The sequence below is a fragment of the Epinephelus lanceolatus genome, chromosome 8 (genome assembly GCF_041903045.1).
Source record: "Epinephelus lanceolatus isolate andai-2023 chromosome 8, ASM4190304v1, whole genome shotgun sequence".
NCBI lineage: Eukaryota > Metazoa > Chordata > Actinopteri > Perciformes > Serranidae > Epinephelus > Epinephelus lanceolatus.
The window spans coordinates 25332661-25354529 of record NC_135741.1 but is presented as its reverse complement, the minus strand read 5'-3'; the positions used below and the strand labels follow the sequence as shown (position 1 = coordinate 25354529).

Genomic DNA, 21869 nt, shown 5'->3' with positions numbered 1-21869 from the left:
AATCTTAAACTTTAAATCCAAAAAACGTCACTGAAAGCATGACACAGGTTTTCAGTGAGTGAAGCAATGTTTTATTTTCTGTGTACAAGTACAACTTGTTTAAAAAAAAGGAATAAAATCTTGACATTTCATGACCTTGTCAAAACTAGGAAAAGGGTGTCTATCACTTGAGGTAGCCTATCGTTAGTAGTGGACATCGGCGACAAGTGGTACAGCATACTTTTTATCTATAGACAATTAAAACTACCATCCACACAAATCTTTAAAATATCAAAATGGTGCAAATCGCTTAGCGAAGTCAGAGTTGAGCACTCCCGTTAATCGCAAGTAGAAGGAAAATTAACTATCGGCAACATGTTTTAAGCATTTTGGCCACAAGAGTGGAATAAATGCAAAGATAGATAACCACAACACCATAAGACAGAGATTAAAGATGCATCACATCGGGGATGTGTACATCAAAACAGGGCAACAGACCATGTGCCGTAGAGAGCCGAGTGTACACGTCATCGTTTCCAAACAGTAGCAGGTGATTTCACAGGTTAGATCCTCTCTGGCTGAAGGAGGGCTGGTCGGTAAAATCACCTGCTGTAGTCTGACTGTGATTAAAAACCTTAACACACTGGGCTCTCCATGGGGCATGTTGACATCCTGAATCTTGATCATGACTACTCAAGAAGTTTCAATACTGACAGAAGGGTCATAACACAGCCATATGCTCTTCTGGGGGCCAATTTTACAGTTTTTCAGTGGTTTCAGGCACTGACAAAAAGAAAGAAAAAGCTCAGACACGATACTCCTCAGGTAGGAATATAGCAAAGCTAGAGTAATCATCTTCGTTGTCGCTGTCGTCATCATAACCACCGAGAAGGGTCATGGCGATGAAACGACTGACCAGATCTACATCAAATTCTTCATCTTCTGTAAAATACTGTTGAGCAAGAAGCAAATAAAAAGTAAACACATTATATCATGTATACTAATGGTGGTAAGAAATTGATAGCATATAAAAAGGGTTATATTTACCGGAAATGACCCGCGGCGTGGAGATTTGTCATGCCGATAAAGGCAGTCTGTTTTGAAGGGGCAGTATCTGTAGCGCGAATAATACCTGCATCTTTTCTTACTAGAATCATGAGAGAGAGGGGACAGGACAGGAGGGTGGGTCTCAGTTGCATGTGGTCATTTCTCAAACCAATCATGGCCATTCATGTAATTTCAGAGATTTCAAGCAGTTTTGCATTTAACTCAACATATTTCTGGGAAATTAAATGCAACGCTCTAATAATTAATGCAACAGATTTGGACGTTTTTTAATTCCCCATTTTGTATTCAGCACTAATGTGGCACCTTCAGTATTCATTATAGACATTGTTTAAAATCAAATCCATCGGGTTAAGTCTTGCAGGTCCTGTGAAATGTCACATTTATCATTATCTCCTCAATTTGATACATTTCTTGTCTGTTACGATATTTTAGCAAATTGCTTTACACCTCAAGAATAATCCCTTCCCACTATAGAGAGTGAGAAAAGGGTGATTTTAGCATGTGGATGTGGAATTCATCCAAACATTTATTGTCAGTGACTTTTTTTGGTAGCATTTTACGGTAAATATTTTGAGTTGCTGTTAATATAGTTTACATACTGCTTGCATTTTCATCACTCCACTTGAATTTCACTCTACAACTTGTCAAGAAAAATTTATTTTCAGAAGTTAAATATCAGTGGAAATGCAGGGGATAGATGAGCCAGAAAAGTCAAGCCAGAGTGGCACGTCCAGTGTGAAAAAAAGGATGACTAAAACCAATGTACAGTACTTACACACCCAGCCAGTACAAAATAAGGGAAGACTAGCAGCACTGTACACGAACAGTGCCAACACCAGCCACAGTGCTGACAGAGCTAACAGGTTTAATCTGGGGGGGAACCAGAGTGTGAACTAGAGGACTGCATAGAGGATGATGGTTTTCTGTAGGCCAACATGGAAGTTCATGTCTCCCTGGTTCCCTCATTAAAAAGCCTAGGGGACTTTTACACTACATTTTGTATTATTGCAGAAAATGACCTCTGTGGCAAACAAACATTTGATACTGAAGTTTTGTTCAGTGAGGTAATCTTCACAAATAAACACCACTTCTATCATTTCTTAAACCTAAATGCAATTTCCAGAAGTAAAAGGCCAAAGTGAGGCTATAAACTCCACTACACTACACTACACTACACCACACCACAGGTGCACAACTTCGACATCAACACCACCATGAAGCTGTACACCCATTCAAAAACCCACTGACTTTGACTAACTCATTTCCAGATTGTAGGACTCATTTCTGGAGCACTCGAAAATCCAGCAGCAGCAGGCAGGACTGCTTTCCTAATCCTGGGCTCTAGTGTGGGCGTTAAGCTTCCACGACGACACCCTCATAGCACTGTGCATCAGGACAATGTTATCTGTGGTAACTGCTACATGAGCATGGTGCAGAGCAGCAGCTATTAAGATAGCCAGTGGGACATGCACGCATGGCCGGCCCGGCTACCAAAACAGAGAATGGAGAAGCTCGGATTACAGCACACACACAGAGGGAGTGTGACTTGATTCTTTGCTCAGGATACCATTACTCTACTATATCTTTATGTAGCAAATAGTTGTTTGCCATTTTATTAAATGTCCTGAATGTTGAATATAGAACCTTGAAATTGTAAATCGTTCTTTTTAACTGTGCTCTGGTAGGACAAAAATAATTCAAATTGCACTCGTGGACATTAAACAGTTTCAGAGGTCATGGGTCGTGTCAGACCTTCAGCCCAGCTGTGGGGATTAGTGTTGCTGTCAAAACCCAATCTCACACCATACCTGAATTTTTCTTTGAAGGCAGCAACTAAGCTTTCCTTTGCCTGTCCTTCAACCCAGTGTTTGTTGGGCACATAAAAGGCAGACCTCACTCGGCACTGGGGGCAGCTCCTGAGGAATAATTATTTAACACTGATGTTAGGTCAGGTCCTTTACACGAGTCATCAGATGCAGTTAAATATTTAAATATTCCTGAAACTTACTTGACCACATCCGGCTCAAGGTCTTTTGTTTTTCTCCAGGTCATAATGCATTGTAAACAGAAGGCGTGATTGCAGTTTGGCAAGATTCCAAAAACCTGGTTTCCTGGCGTCTTTTCATACACCTTGTCCATGCAGATGCCACACGTCACATTTTGACTCTGGAGGAAGGCCTCCATTTCCTCTATATTCCCCTGTGTACTAGAGGCTGCAGCAGCAGCACCGTCTTCCGTCGTCTCATTGGAAGAAGTCTCCTGAGCACAGAAACTTTGTGGTCAGTATAAGCCTCCTGGGTTCAATTTGTTTGATTTACTAATATGCCTGCAGAAAGATCAGACTTAAAATGAAGTAAACCTGCTCATTTCCTCCATCAGATGCAGATGCTTGAGCAACTTCTGAGCTATGGACAGACTCCCAAGAAGCACTGATAGGAGTGTCAGCATCTGTTAAAAAAAAAAAAGAAAAAGATAGTCAAGTGTGGAAAAATGCTGACCAAAGTCAGTGTCACCCATGAAAACATCCAATACCTTGTGATTGTTCCTCTTCAATATCTACTGCCAGGCGCCCACTGTTGTGTTGAGGATTCAAGATAGGAAACAGCTGTGATCTGCTGCATTCCTGCTTGGACGTCACCTCAGACCGCAGAAGAGCAGGCTCTGACCCTCTTCTGTCAGATGGAGCATAAGCCACACTGGAGGCGGACACAGTAGGTTCTGAACCTCTTCGACCTGCAGCAGCTGCATCAACCTCAGGTTGAGGGACATGGAGATATCTAGTGGTGGAAAATATTGAATGGGCTAAGGAAATCTGGCTGCATGTCATCCTCTATCATTTAGATACAAACAAATGAGGACATGGAGGGAAGATAAAAAGCTTACCTGCAGCTGTCACCATACCAGCATCCACCTTTCTGAAAGTATCTGCATATTTGCGATGGTATTATATCTGGCCATTCATGGCGATAATTACATCTTGATCCAAATCTGCAATATCCATTTAGGAAATGTCTGTAATGAAAAGGGAAGGGAGTAAATTCCTACCATGAAGCATCACATAGCCAAGGCCAGGTCCATTCAACGCACTAGCACAAATATTAAATAGTTAAAAGTTTGTAGCAATGCAAGGCCTGCCTCACTTTTATGGCTATATATCATTGCTCCTGGGTTTTAAAAGGTCAAAATCTAGGACTTCTGCTTTCAAGTCCCAAGTCGGTCAAGTCAGTTTGTGTGAAATTCTCAAGTCCCTCTAGTTTTTTCTTGCATTATATAATATTTTTTCATGTATACAGTAAGAGGCAAGTTCATTAATCCAGTGTGCTGGTGATGGCAAGTGCTGGCAAGTAGAATAATGTGTTTCTTGTCGTAGTTCACAATAACGGAACTCACATCCCCCCGTTATCCATATCCTTGGGTCCTGCTTGATTTGCGCGCCTACTGTCCTTGAGGTTATTAAGATACTGTATTTCCAAAATTATTCTATCACTGGGCAACTCCAAAGCATGTGCAGAAGATCACCTTCACTGGCTTTACATCGCTGACACATGGGAAAAATGCTACTGTCAATTTTATGTAGCCTATAGGGGGTGTAATATGTTCTGTGAATTATATTGAATTGGATTTGCCTATGTTTTGTTGCGATTAATACAGCCTGTGCCTGTTCCAATAGTTGATGCCACTCCTGCCCACTAAAAACTCAACATAGATCTTTTTACCATTTTCCTTTTGTGGATATTTTATCATAGCCAGGTAAGTTGTCGTTGATGATGCTGTATACGTGAGAGGTTAGTCCTTTGATTGTAGTGCATGTCCTGTTATACAGATATGTTTCAAAGGGAGATTCTTTTGGGATTTCTGGGAAAATGTATTTACATTTTTCTTTAACCTACTGCCTAATTTGTAAGAATTTTAAAAAAATACATGAGCAGGGAGGTTTCAGATAGTTTGTTGGAAGCTAGCAAATGTATCATCAACATATAAGTCTGCAATTGTTTGAATCTTTCCATTTTTGTAGAGTTGCGTTCTTTTGCTCCAAGATTTCATGAAGGTCAAAACCTATGACTTCTGGTTTCAAGTCTGATGTCTGTCAAGTCAATTTGTGTGAAATTCTCAAGTGTCATTGGTTAGTAATATCAAAACGATAGAAACAACTACGCAAGTTATCTACGAACTACATACGAAAAATAAGTATGTAAATGGATGGAAAAATCCTAAAATATGACCATGATTTGGGTTATTTTATTGCTCCTGGATTTTAAGCTAGTCAAAACCTGGGACTTCTGCTTTAAAGTCCCAATTCGGTTAAGTCAGTTTGTGTTTAAGTCTCAAATCTGTCTGGTTTGTAGCAGCTGCACAAGTTATTTTCATAAAAAGGTATGTAAACCAAAGGAACAATCCTATATAACGCAACGGTTTGTGGACCTAGCAGTGGCTAAGGGCAAGGTAAAGGCAGAACTTGTTTCAGACCCTTTGAAAAACAATAAAATTCAACACAGCTAACGTTAACTGTTGTCTTACGTTATCTACAAATGTCATGAAAAAGCTGGCAATAACATCTCGCAGCTGTAATCTTCTAAAATGACGAATATATTAAGCTAATTATCTGAAGAGTGAGACTGCTTAAACTTTTCCAACACACACGACGATCACGCAAACCAACCTATATGTGTTTACGTGCTGTCGGAAATCAAAAGATCCCTCATTTGCATAAACTTAAAGTTACTAACATCCTCAGTTATTCTGGCTAACGTTATGTTAAGCACTGGTATTTAATCACAGTTGAGTTTAACACTGATTGTGATAGCTAATAAATGGGACAGAGTGCACTTCAATCCCAGTAACTGATTGAACCTAACGCTAACGCTTAACTGTTTCGGCCAACGTTCACATTTCAACGCTTGTCTAAGGATAAAAATTAACCTTTCTTGATACCCACCCATTTAACGTTTTTTACATGACGCCAATACTAAACGTCTCAAATATCCACGGAAAAGCAAACTTGTCTTACTGTATCTACAACAAAATTACTGTTTTTAATCGTTAAAAAGTTACTCTTTCGTCTTAACGTCTACATCCAATGTAGCACGACAGCACTTGAAAGTAGCACAGATTCTCTAACGGACATGTTAGTAACGTTTCTCATCGTCACAGCAGCTACTTTCCCCCATTTTGTTCACTTTAATGCCGTTTTAGTACAACACACTGCCGCTTACCTACAGATACTTCCACTACGGGCCGAGTCCATCCTCCGTGTGTTTTAAGAGTGCCGCCAAACGCCGTCCATTTCACCACCTAATTATCAGCCGGTTCCTTCTACCAATCAGCTTAGCAACTAGCCAATAGAAACGTGACGTTGACGTTTGTTCCTAACGTCATCACGTTCACATTCCCATTCATCCAATTACTTGTCTGAACTTTCCCACTGCTATCACACCAGGGAGTATATTAGCAAGTGAGAGAAGCTGATAAACTGCAGGCATGTGTTTTATCCCCGTTTGGTATGCATTTTTAATTTCTCCCAGCTATTTGGGATCAGTAGGTCCCCATCAGTATAAAAAATTAAAAACTGACAATGATAATTAAGTCCCAATGTCTTCAGATGAGTACTTCCTAATTGTCCTATCTTGTCACTGCTACTAAAATTAGTCACTTTGTATTCCATTATCAAACTACAAACATTATTAATCATAAATAAACAAGTTTCAACCATAAAATGTGATCAGGTTTTGGACCTTGTCCACTTTTGTATCGGGATTGGATGCAGACTGACTTGGCAGAGATGGCTGCCATCTTTTTACATGGATTAGTGTATTGTGCAAATTATCCATCCACATGTGCACCAAAAGAAACCTTGTGACAACTTTTACTTCCTCTAGATAGTAGTTAAGTAGTATGAAGTATAAAGTCAAGTAAACCGAAAATGAGATGTCCTTATATGATTACACAGGATCTCAGGTTATACATATAATCTGTCTCATAATCAAAACTAGCATGCCTCCATAAACCAGTGAAGTTTCAGTCTGTCCAGACTCATGTAGCCATGACAATGCTTCAAATACAGATGTTGCTGAAAAGAAGCTATGTATGCTACAACATGGAGGCCTCACACACATCTTCAATCAGGCTGCACAGATCAATACAATCAGTACAGTTTGGAGGTGGACACCCAAGATTAATGTTACCAGTTCAGTGTCTGACCAATGTTCCCCTTTCTGTTCCCTAGTTATGGCGTTGAGTAATAGCCAGAGAAGTGTTTATGTAGAACTTTATGTCACAGTGAAACTGACCTTTAAACTTTTCCGATATGTCATCACTTGATTTTATTCTATTTGACATTTGCGTGAGATTTTGTCATAATTAGCACATTAATTCTTAAGTTGTGGCAAAGTGTGTCATAGTGACCTTTGACCAGAAAAGTCTAATCAGTTAGTCATTGAGTTCAAGTGGACGTTTGTGCTCCAAAACATAATGCCTCCGGCCACAGCTGTTACCAGCAGGGATAAAAAAAATTGAGAAAAATCAGTATTAATATTTCTAATAAAGTTTATAAGTGAGATGTAACTAAACTAGATCTGCAGATAGGTTACATGTGGCTTTAAGGACGAAATTACTTCAAGTCTTAACATGTTTGTGGGAACAAATATGTCAATCCACCACTTACACAGGCATAGAGGTAGCTTACATCAACTTTTTGGTGTTCTCTCTAGTTTTATCCATCCACAACCATTGCTATGTATGGCACACCACACATCAACCAATGATAGCAAATTTGCAACGATGTGTACCAATAGCAGGAATTAAGGCAAAAAAATAAATGTCAGAGATCAGATGAGACAGTGGAATAATGTCACATATCATACATTAGAGGTAGATAGGGATCAAGACAGATTAAGAGCACAAGAGGAGACTTCTGAAGGTGGACAGTGTGCACCAGTGCTGACATACTAAAGTCCATTCAGAGTACAGTGGAAAAAGAAGTCCTGCAGAATATAAGGGAAAGAAAAACAGTTGGATACGTATGAATCCTGGCTACAGTGTTGTAAGGCTGTTACACTTGGTGGCTCTCCAAACATGACAAATCAGACTGCACACAAAAAGGGTAGTAATCAAGGACTGTGGTGATATCTCGGGTGAATACAGAAACGACTTGTGATGCCAGATGCTGGATTTCTAATCATCAATTTTTTCCAATAATGACATCGTGGGACAGTGTGCTGGTTTTAAGTAAATCCTGCTAAGGTGTAAAAATCCAAATTCCTCATCAAGGAAACATTTGTTGGTATGCTTGACGATATATTTGGTACAACCTAAATAGGCAGGCATGTAATATGAAAGAAGACATATACTTAATACATAAAACAAGATGGTAATTCATGTTTTGCCCTTACAAATATGATCAACAATTACAAATAATTAGTAACATAATTACAAAGAATAAACTAAGGGAAAAAAACTGAAAATGGCAAATTCATGATAATTTGCATATCAAAAGAAAAAACAAAAACAAACATGCGGTCCCTTGTACTTCAATGGGTCATGTGTTTATAGTGTCAGCTTCAGAGACAAAATCTGTGCAGCATAGTCCATTAGTTACCACTTGGGTAGATGGCTTTAAGACAAAACCTATATAACTTGGATCTCTACATTTATTGAAAAATGAAAAAGGTATTGCACAGACAGGTGCTTTGAGAGAGCTCTACACTGCTGGAGCCAGCCCAGTTTGTGTTCTATTAACCAAATGGCAAAGTAGCAGTTGTTGATGATGATGATGATGATGATGATGATGATGATGGCGATGATGTAAACAAAAACCAATTTGTGCATCTTCAGCTTTACCAAAAGCCTGAGAACAATCACTCTACCAAAGACACTGGCATCATATAGAAACTTCTGCACAGTACAAACTGACTGCTCTTTTCTGTTTCGACTATGCCATTGGTGTAAGAACATGAAATGCTTTCCCTTCGCAGACAAACACAGAGCTGAGGTGAGTGAGGAGAAGCTCTCTACAGACGTTGCTCTGGGGTCAGCTTTGCTATTAGAATGTAACAGGAGCAGCCTCGGTGAGAAAACAAATCATTCTCTCTGTTAAGTGACCGTTGTGGGAAACTAGGACCTGAAGCAAATGATTCCAGATGCTTAACTCTCACACTCTCACACTCTCACACACACACACTCACACACAACTGTGCTGAGGGTAATGCTGACATTGAGAAGACTTTGCTGATTGTGTTAGCCCTACCACGTGACTTTGCCTCATCTGCACGTTAAAATCCACGCCCGTACATGGAACAGTGCTTGTACTGAATGCAGTGTAGTATCATGAATGTGTCTGTAACAGTATTGCTAAAAGCAGTCTGTGCTGGAGAACACTAATACATGTCTTTGTAGATCTCCTGTAGTAGAGGGTGGAGCGAGGTCTCCGACTCAGTCTTTTTGATCTTTTGGACAAGCTGAACGTTCTCAGTAACTAGCTGACGGAGGTCAGCCATCTTCTGCAGCAGCTTGGGGAAGAGGTAGACTGAGTCAGAGTGGTTTGCTTGTAGGTGGAGGTCCAGGGCCTGGAGGATGTTGTCTTGACTCTGCTCCACCTGCTTCACGTTCATTAGCCCGGGACGATCTGGGAGAACAAGGGACATGTTATGATGAGTTACACTGAGCAAACATACAGGGTTTCTGCAGAGTTAAATTTAGAGACCGTCCTCCACTAAAAAATGTGTTTTTCTTCTTCTGTTTATGTCCCGTGAAATGTCTGACCTGACTTGACTACACTGACTTGTATCTGTGCAAAGCATCACCAGAGAGGTGTTTCCACATTCCTCGACTGAAGGGAGCGATCCTAAAATCTGAGGTTCAAACATACACCGGGCAAGCTAGGTAAGGTACATTACTAAGACTAAAGCCGGTTTCTGTCTAATACACAACACTGTTTGATGAGGAAACAGACTTTGACACAACACCAGCACACACTCCTGATACCACTGCCACAGAGCAGACTTATTACAGGTAATATAAAAATCTCAGTCAAATGGAATGTATCTCTCTGCAAACTTTGGTTAGACCTCTGTTATAATTACATAACAGTGATAATGTGAACACATTGTGTCATCGTATCATGGTATGTTTCACTACGAGTAATGCTGTATCAGCCCCTGCTACTTACAAGCTAACAATCAACATAAACAAATTTAAGATGCTAATTACACTTACCATACTGATATGTCTGCTAGTCACCGATTTAAGTGCACAACAGACTTCTCATCTGAGTCTGAGTCTGACTGAGGTTCAATTGTGTAAGGCTAAATCTCTCCAACATTTCCTCTGATGCTAATGATAGCCATCTTGATGTGCACTGCTTCTTTACAGGTCAACCCAGCTCTAGTCTCCAAGCCAGACTTACCTATAGACTTTGTTTTAGCTGTGCCAGTGTCTAAAGCAGAATGCAAAACCTAGAGCAATCAGACGTGGAAGCCAGATCCAGAATTTCCCAATTAGGGAGACAGACTAGATCTGCTTCCGGGCCTTTTTGTGGAGTTTTTCTGTTTTTATTTTTCTTTTGTTTTTATGAGGTAAAACAATGCTAAACAAAATATCAATCATAGCAGACTATCTTTACATACTTTTACACATGTCTGGAAGAAATTTTAGGTTTTTTTTTTAAAGACTTTTGTAATGTGACACAATGCAGTGTTTCACATACTGACCAAAGTATGTTTTGATTTTTTTTTAGTAGTGGCACTATATAACAATACATTTTAATGATATGATTTAGTGAGTTAGTGGAACCTGGACCCAGCATAAGCTGCATAAAACAGACAGATGGATGGCTGGATTTTTCAGCTGAAAATTAATAATTCATTAAAGTTAATGTCATTAACTTTATAATCGACAGTTTGCCCATAATGAGATGAACAGCTTCCTAGCAATGGCAGCGTTTGCTACAGGGTGATAGCACTGAGCCCACAGCCTGCAATCAGATATTTAACATTTAATGACTGACATTACTTAATAAATAAATTACTAAATAAAATTTAAGATCTTTTCAGACCTTCTAAAGCTGTTTTTTTGTTGAGGTAACCATATTCAATGCTTTTAGGACTTTTCAAGACCTGCAGACACCCTGAAAATAACAAGCAAATGTGCCGTTCCTCATACTTCACTAAAAACCCTTCGTTCTCACCTCCGCAGAGAATAATGGCAGCAACAAACAGGGCCAGGTCACTGTCATCCAGCTCCAGGGCATTAAACTTGACAGCAAACTCAAACTTGGGCTCCATGATCTCACTGAAGGGCTTTCTTAAGCTGCGCAGGAACTCCCTGGTCACAAAGCCTTTACCATTGGCTACCAACAGTCCATCTTTGTTCATGAGAGAGGGCAGCATGGCAAAAATAGCCTCATGCACACCATACTTCAGCAAAGTCACCTGCAGAAAGAATTGAATATTAGTGCCTAAAGTAAACAGCCACATACAAATCATTTTATTGTGCAGCACACTGAGTGGACAGTGACTCACCTGGTCATTAAGGTAGAGGTCTACAAACCCCGGAATGCACTTGGCAAACTCGGTGAGCTCTCGCACCGTCTCCACTGTGGTGCATTGGCAGCGGTAGAACACATGGACCCCGATCTCTTTGGTTAGGGGTGCACCAGGAACTAACTGGCTCCATACCAAACCACTTTCTGCCTTCCAGAGTGTGTCCATGTCGTAGATCACAAACGGCTAAAAGGAGGAGAAAAATCAATTCCTAGATTACCACCCATAACTACAAAGTCTTAGAACTAGAATAAATACCAGGTCTAACTTTTTAGGGGGTAAGGAATTTAGCATTAGCATAAAACTAAGGGATAGTCTGGCAACCTTTCCAGGGTGTACCCCGCCTTTCGCCCAATGTCAGCTGGGATAGGCTCCAGCCCTGATGTGACCCCTAACAGAATAAGCGGTTAGAGATATAAATCAATAAAACTAAGGGTGCTTTGATCAGGATTTTTAGGGCTGATCACTGAACTACTACTACTGGAAGCATTATCAGCTTATACAGATCACAGGGTGTATCTGTGCAACATATTGTACTCTTGCTCTCAGAGACACAACTTGAACAACCTCACTACAACCTAAACTTGGTTACTGGGAGCAGCTTAAAGGAACAGTACACCCACAAAATGATCATTCTTATAAGAGTTACTCACTGCATGTTACCTTGAATTCTTGAAGATTTATTTTCTTGCATATGCCTCCATGGTTAAAGCAGAATATATAGAACATTCACCATGAACTGAAATAAACAGGGACCAGGTTTAACACAGCCAAACTATACTGAAACATCCTTTTACAAACTCTCACACAACTCATGCAGTGTAAACCAAGTCTCATTTATCCAGTCATATGCTCAGTACTTCCCAAACACATTTATTTTCACTATTACATAATGATTTTTAATAGTTGGTTAAAAAAATAAATCTCATGCACAGCCAAGTAGTGTGCCTGGGCAAGCATGTGAGTTTGCACTCTGGTCAAGTGGAACTCATGCTCATGTCTGGGCATGCTCAGGGTGCACTACTCCTAGACATAGGTGTTTTACAGTCTAACATTTTAGCAAAAATGGATGCGTTTGAGAAGCACTGAGCATACGGCTGGATAAATGTGACTTGGATTATATTGCACAAATTGTGTGTGAGTTCGTTAACACACGTTTTAATATAGTTGTGTTTTGTTGTAAAACATGGTCCCCGTTTACTTAAATTCATGAAGAACGTTTGCCTTTTTTCGGATTCTTCTTCACCATGGAGGCATGAGAGGGAAAAAAGTTTTCTTCATGAATTCAAGGTAACACGCAGTGGGTAACTGATATACAAAATGACAGGTTAAGTAAAATAAATATAATTTTATAAAATGTAAATTAGAATATAAGCTAAAATGTGCACAACACACAGAACAATAAATTATACCAAAGCAGCAAGTGTTATTTTTGTCAGCCATATTTTATTTTGTCTTAGTCTTGCTTCAAATGTCCTTGTAAGTTTTTATAGTATACAGTCAACGTCATCCTGTTTTTTTAGTCACGTTTTGGTTTACTCAAAGTCTGACATTTTAGTTTTATCTGCATTAAAGAAAACTATTTTTAGTTAGTTCTACTCTGTTGACACTTAAGTCTTCGGTCATCAGATTATTTTGAACATTTTATTCAGTATTCTGCAGCCAAAAACCAATCATTTTGCCATTTGAGTAAAACTTATGTATACGTGACTTTATCTCATCATTATCTGATGAAAAAGACAGGTTGACTCATCACTCGCCTCGCTGCAGTTTCACATCAGCATTCCTCCCACATTTAACCAACACTTGGACACCAGCCAACAATTGGTGGCCAATTAATCGGAGTATCCTTACATAAAATATACGAATAGATTATATATCAACGGGTACTTTATGGTTATTGTACATATTTTCAGAATATGCACTAACCACAAAAAGATAAACTGATTAAAACAATATAATTCGCTTAAATTTCTTAACAGAGAGCATTTCAGGCAACCAGTAGTTAAGGACCACAGGAGGTCAGAGCCACAGTTTCCTGACAACAGATGTGATAATATATTCCTGTGACCATATGATGATCATGTATAACTTATGTACTTCAATAAATCCACATATTTATATATCTGTACAACCAGGACTGAGATGTTATTTGACTAAAACGTACCGAGGTGCTGCTGGTTTTGCCCGACAGGATTGTGCGGGCCCTCTTCTTGGTCATACTGAGGTTCTTCAAGTAGGCTGTGTTGACTTGTTTAGCCAAGGATTTCAGGTCTGAGCCACCTGGTTTGCTGAGGTTCAGTTCCTCTGCAAGCAGCCCTGCCACCAGCTTCTTCCTCTCCGCCTCAGGCATACGTCCATATCGGATCGCTGAGCAAACACACACACATGCTGGTCTTATTTTGTGTGGATATTTCACGGGTAATTCACTTTGTCAGTAGCATGGTTGGGTTATGTTACCTGCTTTAGTTTAAGGACGAGACCCCTAGTTAGCAAAATACCCACTTTAGTAAAATGATAATAATAGTAATACTTTAACATTAACTGTATGTTTCTAAACTGCATTGGACTACAGAAAAATAAAATGGTTATTGTTTTGTCATGCCAATAACAGGGTGCACATATGCATTTAACAGTATAAGCATTAATCAGGGGAAATTAATTCCAAGTTAACATACACCAAGCTTGAACATCACTTCCTGCAACCCCAATATGTGAAAAGATTCAAAAGGAGATTAGCAATTAATTTAAATAAACAGGCTGATTTTTTTCTTCAATGTGGATTAAAAAGATTCTACTTAAGGAAACCCTTCGTAGTAAATTACATTTTCATTCAAGTCTTGGACTTGTAAAATAAAATATATATATATATATATATCGTGGCTTAACTATTTTAAATAACGTGACCTAATTTTTGGAGTACGTTAGCTAAAATATTTTCCCTCTCACCATCATGGGACATTCCCAAAGACAGGCACTTCTGGAAGCGACAATATTGGCACTTATTACGATTCTTCTTCTGAATCTTGCAGGACCGCTCGCAGCGATCATATTCCAGTTTCATCCGCACGGTTCGTCGGAAAAAGCCCTGAGTGAGAAACAACACAACCGGTTCAGCAACTCATATCGGATGGCACAAAACTGTTGTTATCAAACTTAAGCATCTTAGTTTGATCATCTGCTGTGTCACACACACTGTCCTACCTTGCAACCTTCACAGGCATGCACACCATAGTGGAAGCCCGAGGCCTTGTCCCCGCAGACCTTACACTCCACGCTGATCCCAGACCCTGTGCTGTCTTCTCGGCCAAGACGCAGCTGTTCTGACAGCGAGGGCGACGAGGTATGGGACAGGTCTGCATGAGAAAACGCATGAATAATAAGGCTCCGACATCTAAATCTGTTATGCACCATTTCCAATGACTCTCCAGGAGGCAAGTCACAGGATTTTGAAATAAAAGCCTTACCTGTGTAGCTAGTTGCTGCACTGCTGTTTTGCTTACTGTGATTGTTCTCCTCCTGATCCAGACTCTCTTTCTCTTTTTTCTTCTGGTCCCCTTTCAGGCCTTTAGAGGGAGGAACTACCTCCTTCTCCTCCTTGTCCTCTTCATCCTCACTTTCCCTGGCCTTTAACTCTTGCAAGTCCGTCAGCTCCGAAAGACTAGTCCCCCCACAGCTGTCCGAACCTCCAGACTCTCCCTCTGGTGGTGTCCACCTGACGTCAGCCGTGTCCTGGGGGGATTTGGGCTTGCAGTGGCCGTTCACCCTGTCGTGCTGCTCTGTAGCAGTTTGCTGAAACCATTCCATGGTTCCTGTTGAAGCTGACTCAGCGGCTCCCCTCCTGTCACGTTGCCATCATAGTTCCACTGCTGAAGAATGAAATACTTTGTTTTACATAAGCAATATTAAAATTGACAGAGCAAGAATGACCACCACATCACTGTTCACTGGCCTCAAAAGTCTACATATCATCTAACTTGCTATTAATTCCAGCATGTTAGCAGTTAACAGTCCAATAAAAGCGACCACTCACTGGCCAAACTGAGCGTTAAGCTTGTCATAACACGTTGCAGGGCCAAAATGCTGCCCTAAATATCCACTTTTCATGAATACGCACCAGTAGAAATTTATATATAATGTAGCTATTTCATGTTAGGTCTAATTGTGTCACTTAAAACTGAAATTTGTGCATTTACTAATCTTTAACAGGGTGTTTATTTAGGTGTCCTTTCCTGAGTCAGTCCATTTCTACTGGTTGTGTTTGAGCAGCCAGGGAATGTCCTTGCTAGTAATAGGCTTATGACATGATATACACACTGTGTGTAGGCAGGCTGGGATTACCCACTAGGCAAGTGGAGCAGACAAGCAGGGGCCTCAGACCATTAAAAATCCTTGAAGGTCGAGTGTGTAGGATTCTGGGGGGATATATCGGCAGAAATGTAATATAATATGAATATTTTCTTTGGTGTATAATGTATAAAATGTATAGTGTTTTTGTTTCCTTTGAGTGTTCCATTTCCTACATAGGAGTCCTCGTCTACGGATATTGCTATGTTGTGTCAACATTTCTACAGTTGCCCAAAACAGACAAACCAAACACTGACTCTAGATAGGACCATTCCTTTGTTTGTGTCAGCCACTATAGTTAGCAGCCCCTCCACGACGATAGCATCAGAAAAACACATACTTTTTTAACTTGAAACTGTTTTAGTCAGTGTTTGTAACGATTTAAATCACCTGTTCCAGTTGTTTTGGAGAGGAAGAGACCTCTATGGATAATTCAGCTCCCGGTAAAAACCTCCTTAACGTCTGGATCTTAAGTTATCAGAGACAAAAGGTGAGCACACATTCGGAGGTGCTGGGCTTATGACCCGTTTCCGACATGCCAAACAGCGCTGGAAAAATCCTGATTTGCAATGTGTAACTGAATAATTCAGTGTTTTTACCTATTTTTATCACCTGCCCAGTTTGTTTTGGCGAGGAAGGGCCATCGTTAGATAATGTGGCTCACAGTAAAAACCTCCTGAACAATGAACACTGAGGGAGTTCAAACCTGCATAGAAGATTCAGCTGGTTGCAATCTGTAGTCCTCATTGGTAGATGCCACTACATCCCCCTAAATCTTACACATTGTTTCTTCTTTAATGAAGACCACAACTTAACAGGAGTGGGTGATATGCATAAAATCTTCGAGTCATGGCATATTTAATCTAACATGTCATGATATAGTAGATTTTATCAAAAGTGAATTGAGAAACCACTAAAATAAATAGCAAATAGCCAGTCATGATATCTGTTGCTAATGCAGCATATCTAACATAATGGACAGATCAAGGCTTTTCATTATATTGATGCAAAGATCACATATAGCTGCAAAGCAGTTTGGCTCATTTATAGGCATCATGCCCACACACCCAGAGATATTAAAAAGGTCGCTGCCACCTCTTCTTACAAATTTCTACAAGGATAAAAATAAATTAAAATGTGCAGGCCTGCAACAAATAAGGACCCCACTACCATGAACCCAGAGGGTCCACAACTCAGGAGTCTTGAGCCAACCACAGACATGAATGTATCCTAAACATTTCATTGTGTTCTCCACTATGTTAAAAAGTTAACTTTGTCTCTGACGGAGCTGGAAGACATCTGTATTATTGTTTGCCTCAGGTCCGTGGGAGGGTGCACAGTGTACTTGGTGGGTGCTTTCAGGGGACAGGGTGCATGCACTATGTACACACTGAGCAGTGTTGATCGCTGGCGGTAGGGGAGAGGGCTTTGGGGGTGGGGGTTAAATATTTGCCCCGCGGCCCCCTAGCGGATTAATCCGTCCATGTGTGTAGCTGTGCCATGAAACACATCCAGAGCGTCCACTCCTTGTAGATTTACCACTGATTTACGAATGAATATTGTCTTTACATGATGGCCCAAAGCGGGACAAAGGCTAAACTCTTCTATAAAACATTTAGGGAACAAAACAACCCAGATTGGGACTGTTAGGACTTGTCGTCCAGCAGACAACCTGTCACACTGGTTCTGACAACATTTCTGCGAATTGTTAGTCACTGACAGGACTGCAACTGGATACGAGCATTTCAGAAATTAAAAGACGGATAAGTTATAAACATGGCTACCGTCAACCTTTTTTACTTCACGTGAAAACAGTATCAGAAGTCCAAATGAGTAGGTTTAGCCTGTCAGCCGGCCGTCGACAGCGAGTCGGCACGGCTAGCTAACTTAGCTAGTTAGCTACTAACCTTGAATGCTGACTACTACTAGCTGTTAGCGTGGCTGACCCACATTCCCGTGTGTGCCTTTAAATAACGTTAGCTGCCTTGCCAAGTTAGCTTACCTCTCCCAATAGTGCTGCTGCTGCTGCTTCTGGAGGTTTTTACGCTACGAGAAACAGGCTAAAATAAACACGGAGCGAAAACAGTCCCGAGTCCTCGTCCAGGATCGATCGGCTGTTGACAAGTTGTTTGAAGTCAGCCGCAGGAGTTAGCTAGCAGCGGGAGCTAACTCACGTCACACTGCTAACATAAACTTAGATTGATCCGGGCCTTCATGTGGCTGTCAAATCGCTGAGCTCCGGGTGAAAATAAAAAACCGTTGGATACTTTTGTTCGCAACCATATCACATGTAGATAAGCACAGTGCACTGATAATCCCTCCCCGACTCTCTCCTTGTTGTTCCTAGCTTTGCTTTGCTTTGCTACACTCCCCCCCCTCCACCTCCTCCTCCTCCTCCTCCTCCAACATCGTCACATGCCAGGACACCCCCCCCCTCCCCCCCAACCCCACACACATATATACACATACACACACACACACACACACACACACACACACACACACACACACACACACACAACTCATATATACACACTGGATCCAGTAAACAGCTTTCTGCTGGGGAGTCAAGGTCTCTGTATCACTAGTATGCACACTTGTTTTTTGTTTTCTGCAACATGGACATTAACTTTGGATCTGCACGGATACTAAAAAGCTTTGATAATGTCTGCAGAAATAATCATTTCTAGCCCTTTGAGACAAAATTGTGTTTTGGTCTAAATACATTTACGTTACTAGCTATATAGAGTTTGATTATTTATTAATCTAATGGTTATTCTTCACCTGCACTGGTGAAGCAAGTACTCAGGTCTTTTACTTGGGTCACAGTGTCACACTCTGTCACAAATAAAAGCCCTGCAGTCAAGATTTTACTGAAGTAAGAGTTCAGTTAAAGTTTAAAAATACTTAAAAATATTACATAATGTAAGGAAAAACACATCAACCTTCCAGAAAATTTGGGGTCCCTTTATTAACATTCTGCCTTCTTTGGATTTGCAACTCTTCCTGGACCAACATTAACTTTAACTTTTATTTTGATTTCATTAAATATACTGTCATATTCACATAAATGACAAAAATGGGGTTCCTCTTTCCCAACTTTGATCATTTCTGACCCATTTGTGAATTTATTAATATATGCTTGTGCATCAAAATGTCCTAAGGTTTAGTTTTTAGTACATCCTCTCTGTATATAATATATATATAAGTATTCTTCTATTTCATTTAAATATTTGTGTATGTGTGTGTTTGTTTGTTTGGTGTTTGCTTGGGTTTTTTTGGCCTCTTTTCTTATGGTTTTGGATAAGTATGTTTGTCCTTTTTCTTTTACTTTTATTTTTTAAAATATGCTTTCAAATGCACAAATGTAAACCTGACACTTTTATGGAAATGCTCCCACACCGTATGTAATGATGTAAAAACAAATCTTTGCATCTTTGCAAAAAAAAAAAAAAAAGGTTTAAGTGCTAGCATCAAAATATTTTAAAAGTATAATGTACAAAAAATGATAGTACACCTTTAAAAAAATGACGCATTTCAGAATAGTGTATTGAATTATTATTATTTATGCATAAATATGTTGCCTATATCGCTTTAATGTTGCATTTTTTAAATATATGTACTGCTATGTAGCTTTTAAATTTCACCAAGGCATCAGTAAAGAATTATTTTTATCCATGGTAATGCACATACATTTATTTGTTGATTATATTTTGTATTATAAGTCAAAATATGCAATGTAACTAAAGGTATCAAGTGTAGTGGAGTAAAAAGTACAGTATTTGCCTTTGAAATGTAGTGAAGTAGAAATATGACATAGCAGAAAATGGAAATACTCAAGAAAAGTACAAGTACTTCAAAATTGTGCTTCATTCAGAGGTGTAAATAAAGACAGTGCAGGCACTGTGGTTGTGATGGGGCCTTAGAGGTGGAGTAGACCATAGAAAGAAGAGGCCCTTGCAACTGATTTAGATTTCCACCTTGACTAAGTTCCTGTGTTCACCGTGCAATGATAACAAAATGTTCGTAATTTAAAAATGGTGCCATTTGCTATATATGTGAATAGTCAGTATCTATCTAAAACACATAGTGTGCACTGGGTGCAGTGGTCAGTGGTAACTTCCCTACACCACTAACTTAAGTACAGTACTTGAGTAAATTTACTTAACAGCACTGTCAAACAGGCAAAGCAAGAAGGTGACACAAACACCTTAGGCCCCTCAAGAGCCTCTGATTCACTGTGCAGCATAATAGAAGTGTGTTTAATTGAAACTTTGCTTGACAGTCGATAATACTAAAGTATCAGCAGGGTCAAAGTGATGAGCACCTTAAAGGACAACTGATTTATTCCAACTTGGGTTTTATTTTTAGTGCTCCAGCTTTTAGTTCGATCACTTAACTGGCAACGTTGTAGTAAACCAAAGTAATTTCTGAGATCTGGGGACAAACTGCGTTCTTACCGGACCTGTTGGCCATGTGATGAAGAGAAACTCTGTGCCAAACTGTAGTTTTAAGACTTTCATTACCTGGCGTACAATCACCGCACAGCATCCCGGAGTCCAGCATAAGAATAAAAGGGAGCCCATCCAGCAGCTCATTTTTGGTCTCAGCCCTACAAGCCGGTTTATCCGACCATGGTATACACATTTAACTTTACTTTTTTTTTTTTTTTTAGCATTCAAGCACTGCTATTTCAAACATGTGTTTTCCTCAAGAAACAATAAAGTTAAAACCTACTGAGAGTTTGAGCCATTGAAGTGTGCACCCTTTTGCTATGTTTTGTAATTCTGTTACCAGATATAACTTAAAACTAAAACTAATATCAAATGCTTTGGTGGTTAAAATCATTAATGTACAGTACAGGCCAAAAGTTTGGACACACCTTCTCATTCAATCCGTTTTCTTTATTTTCATGACTATTTACATTGTAGATTCTCACTGAAGGCATCAAAACTATGAATGAACACATGTGGAGTTATGTACTTAACAAAAAAAGGTGAAATAACTGAAAACATGTTTTATATTCTAGTTTCTTCAAAATAGCCACCCTTTGCTCTGATTACTGCTTTGCACGCTCTTGGCATTCTCTCCATGAGCTTCAAGAGGTAGTCACCTGAAATGGTTTCCACTTCACAGGTGTGCCTTATCAGGGTTAATTTGTGGAATTTCTTGCTTTATCAATGGGGTTGGGACCATCAGCTGTGTTGTGCAGAAGTCAGGTTAATACACAGCCGACAGCCCTATTGGACAACTGTTAAAATTCATATTATGGCAAGAACCAATCAGCTAACTAAAGAAAAACGAGTGGCCATCATTACTTTAAGAAATGAAGGTCAGTCAGTCCGGAAAATTGCAAAAACTTTAAATGTGTCCCCAAGTGGAGTCGCAAAAACCATCAAGCGCTACAACCAAACTGGCACACATGAGGACCGACCCAGGAAAGGAAGACCAAGAGTCACCTCTGCTTCTGAGGATAAGTTCATCCAAGTCACCAGCCTCAGAAATCGCAAGTTAACAGCAGCTCAGATCAGAGACCAGATGAATGCCACACAGAGTTCTAGCAGCAGACCCATCTCTAGAACAACTGTTAAGAGAAGACTGCGCGAATCAGGCCTTCATGGTCAAATAGCTGCTAGGAAACCACTGCTAAGGAGAGGCAACAAGCAGAAGAGATTTGTTTGGGCCAAGAAACACAAGGAATGGACATTAGACCAGTGGAAATCTGTGCTTTGGTCTGATGAGTCCAAATTTGAGATCTTTGGTTCCAACCGCCGTGTCTTTGTGAGACGCAGAAAAGGTGAACGGATGGATTCCACATGCCTGGTTCCCACTGTGAAGCATGGAGGAGGAGGTGTGATGGTGTGGGGGTGTTTTGCTGGTGACACTGTTGGGGATTTATTCAAAATTGAAGGCACACTGAACCAGCATGGCTACCACAGC

At 40.0% G+C, this 21869-nt stretch overlaps 2 protein-coding genes across 2 annotated transcripts; both read right to left on the bottom strand.

The window, feature by feature from the left end:
* Nucleotides 1–48: 48 nt before the first annotated feature.
* Nucleotides 49–6397, bottom strand: mkrn4 (makorin, ring finger protein, 4). The gene is made up of 8 exons (XM_033628518.2): nucleotides 6261–6397; nucleotides 3931–4059; nucleotides 3580–3824; nucleotides 3407–3495; nucleotides 3056–3306; nucleotides 2856–2963; nucleotides 1027–1126; nucleotides 49–931 (listed from the first exon to the last, which is right to left on the bottom strand). Exons 1-8 carry the CDS (start codon nucleotides 6290–6292, stop codon nucleotides 785–787), a joined length of 1101 nt encoding a protein of 366 aa, XP_033484409.1. The 5' UTR covers nucleotides 6293–6397; the 3' UTR covers nucleotides 49–784.
* A 2889-nt stretch (nucleotides 6398–9286) lies between these two features.
* ppardb (peroxisome proliferator-activated receptor delta b) lies at nucleotides 9287–18318 on the bottom strand. Its single transcript, XM_033629083.2, has 8 exons — nucleotides 17932–18318; nucleotides 15050–15451; nucleotides 14787–14938; nucleotides 14532–14670; nucleotides 13750–13952; nucleotides 11562–11768; nucleotides 11228–11471; nucleotides 9287–9667 (listed from the first exon to the last, which is right to left on the bottom strand). The coding sequence occupies exons 2-8, from the start codon at nucleotides 15387–15389 to the stop codon at nucleotides 9420–9422; spliced, it is 1533 nt and encodes a 510-aa protein (XP_033484974.1). The 5' UTR covers nucleotides 15390–15451; nucleotides 17932–18318; the 3' UTR covers nucleotides 9287–9419.
* Between the last annotated feature and the right edge of the window lie 3551 nt (nucleotides 18319–21869).

What these genes read in the sequence shown, in the direction of transcription:
- mkrn4 (XM_033628518.2), bottom strand. Translation starts at nt 6,292, where the DNA reads ATGGACTCGGCCCGTAGTGGAAGTATCTGTAG. An exon ending in TGAAGAGGAACAATCACAAG is followed by an intron (nt 3,496 to 3,579) that starts GTATTGGATGTT and finishes TTTTTTTAACAG; the next exon opens with ATGCTGACACTCCTATCAGT. An exon ending in GCCTTCAAAGAAAAATTCAG is followed by an intron (nt 1,127 to 2,855) that starts GTATGGTGTGAG and finishes TCATGATTCTAG; the next exon opens with TAAGAAAAGATGCAGGTATT.
- ppardb (XM_033629083.2), bottom strand. Translation starts at nt 15,389, where the DNA reads ATGGAATGGTTTCAGCAAACTGCTACAGAGCAGCACGACAGGGTGAAC. An exon ending in ATGCCTGTGAAGGTTGCAAG is followed by an intron (nt 14,671 to 14,786) that starts GTAGGACAGTGT and finishes TTTCTCACTCAG; the next exon opens with GGCTTTTTCCGACGAACCGT. An exon ending in GCAAAACCAGCAGCACCTCG is followed by an intron (nt 11,769 to 13,749) that starts GTACGTTTTAGT and finishes TCCTCCTTTTAG; the next exon opens with CCGTTTGTGATCTACGACAT.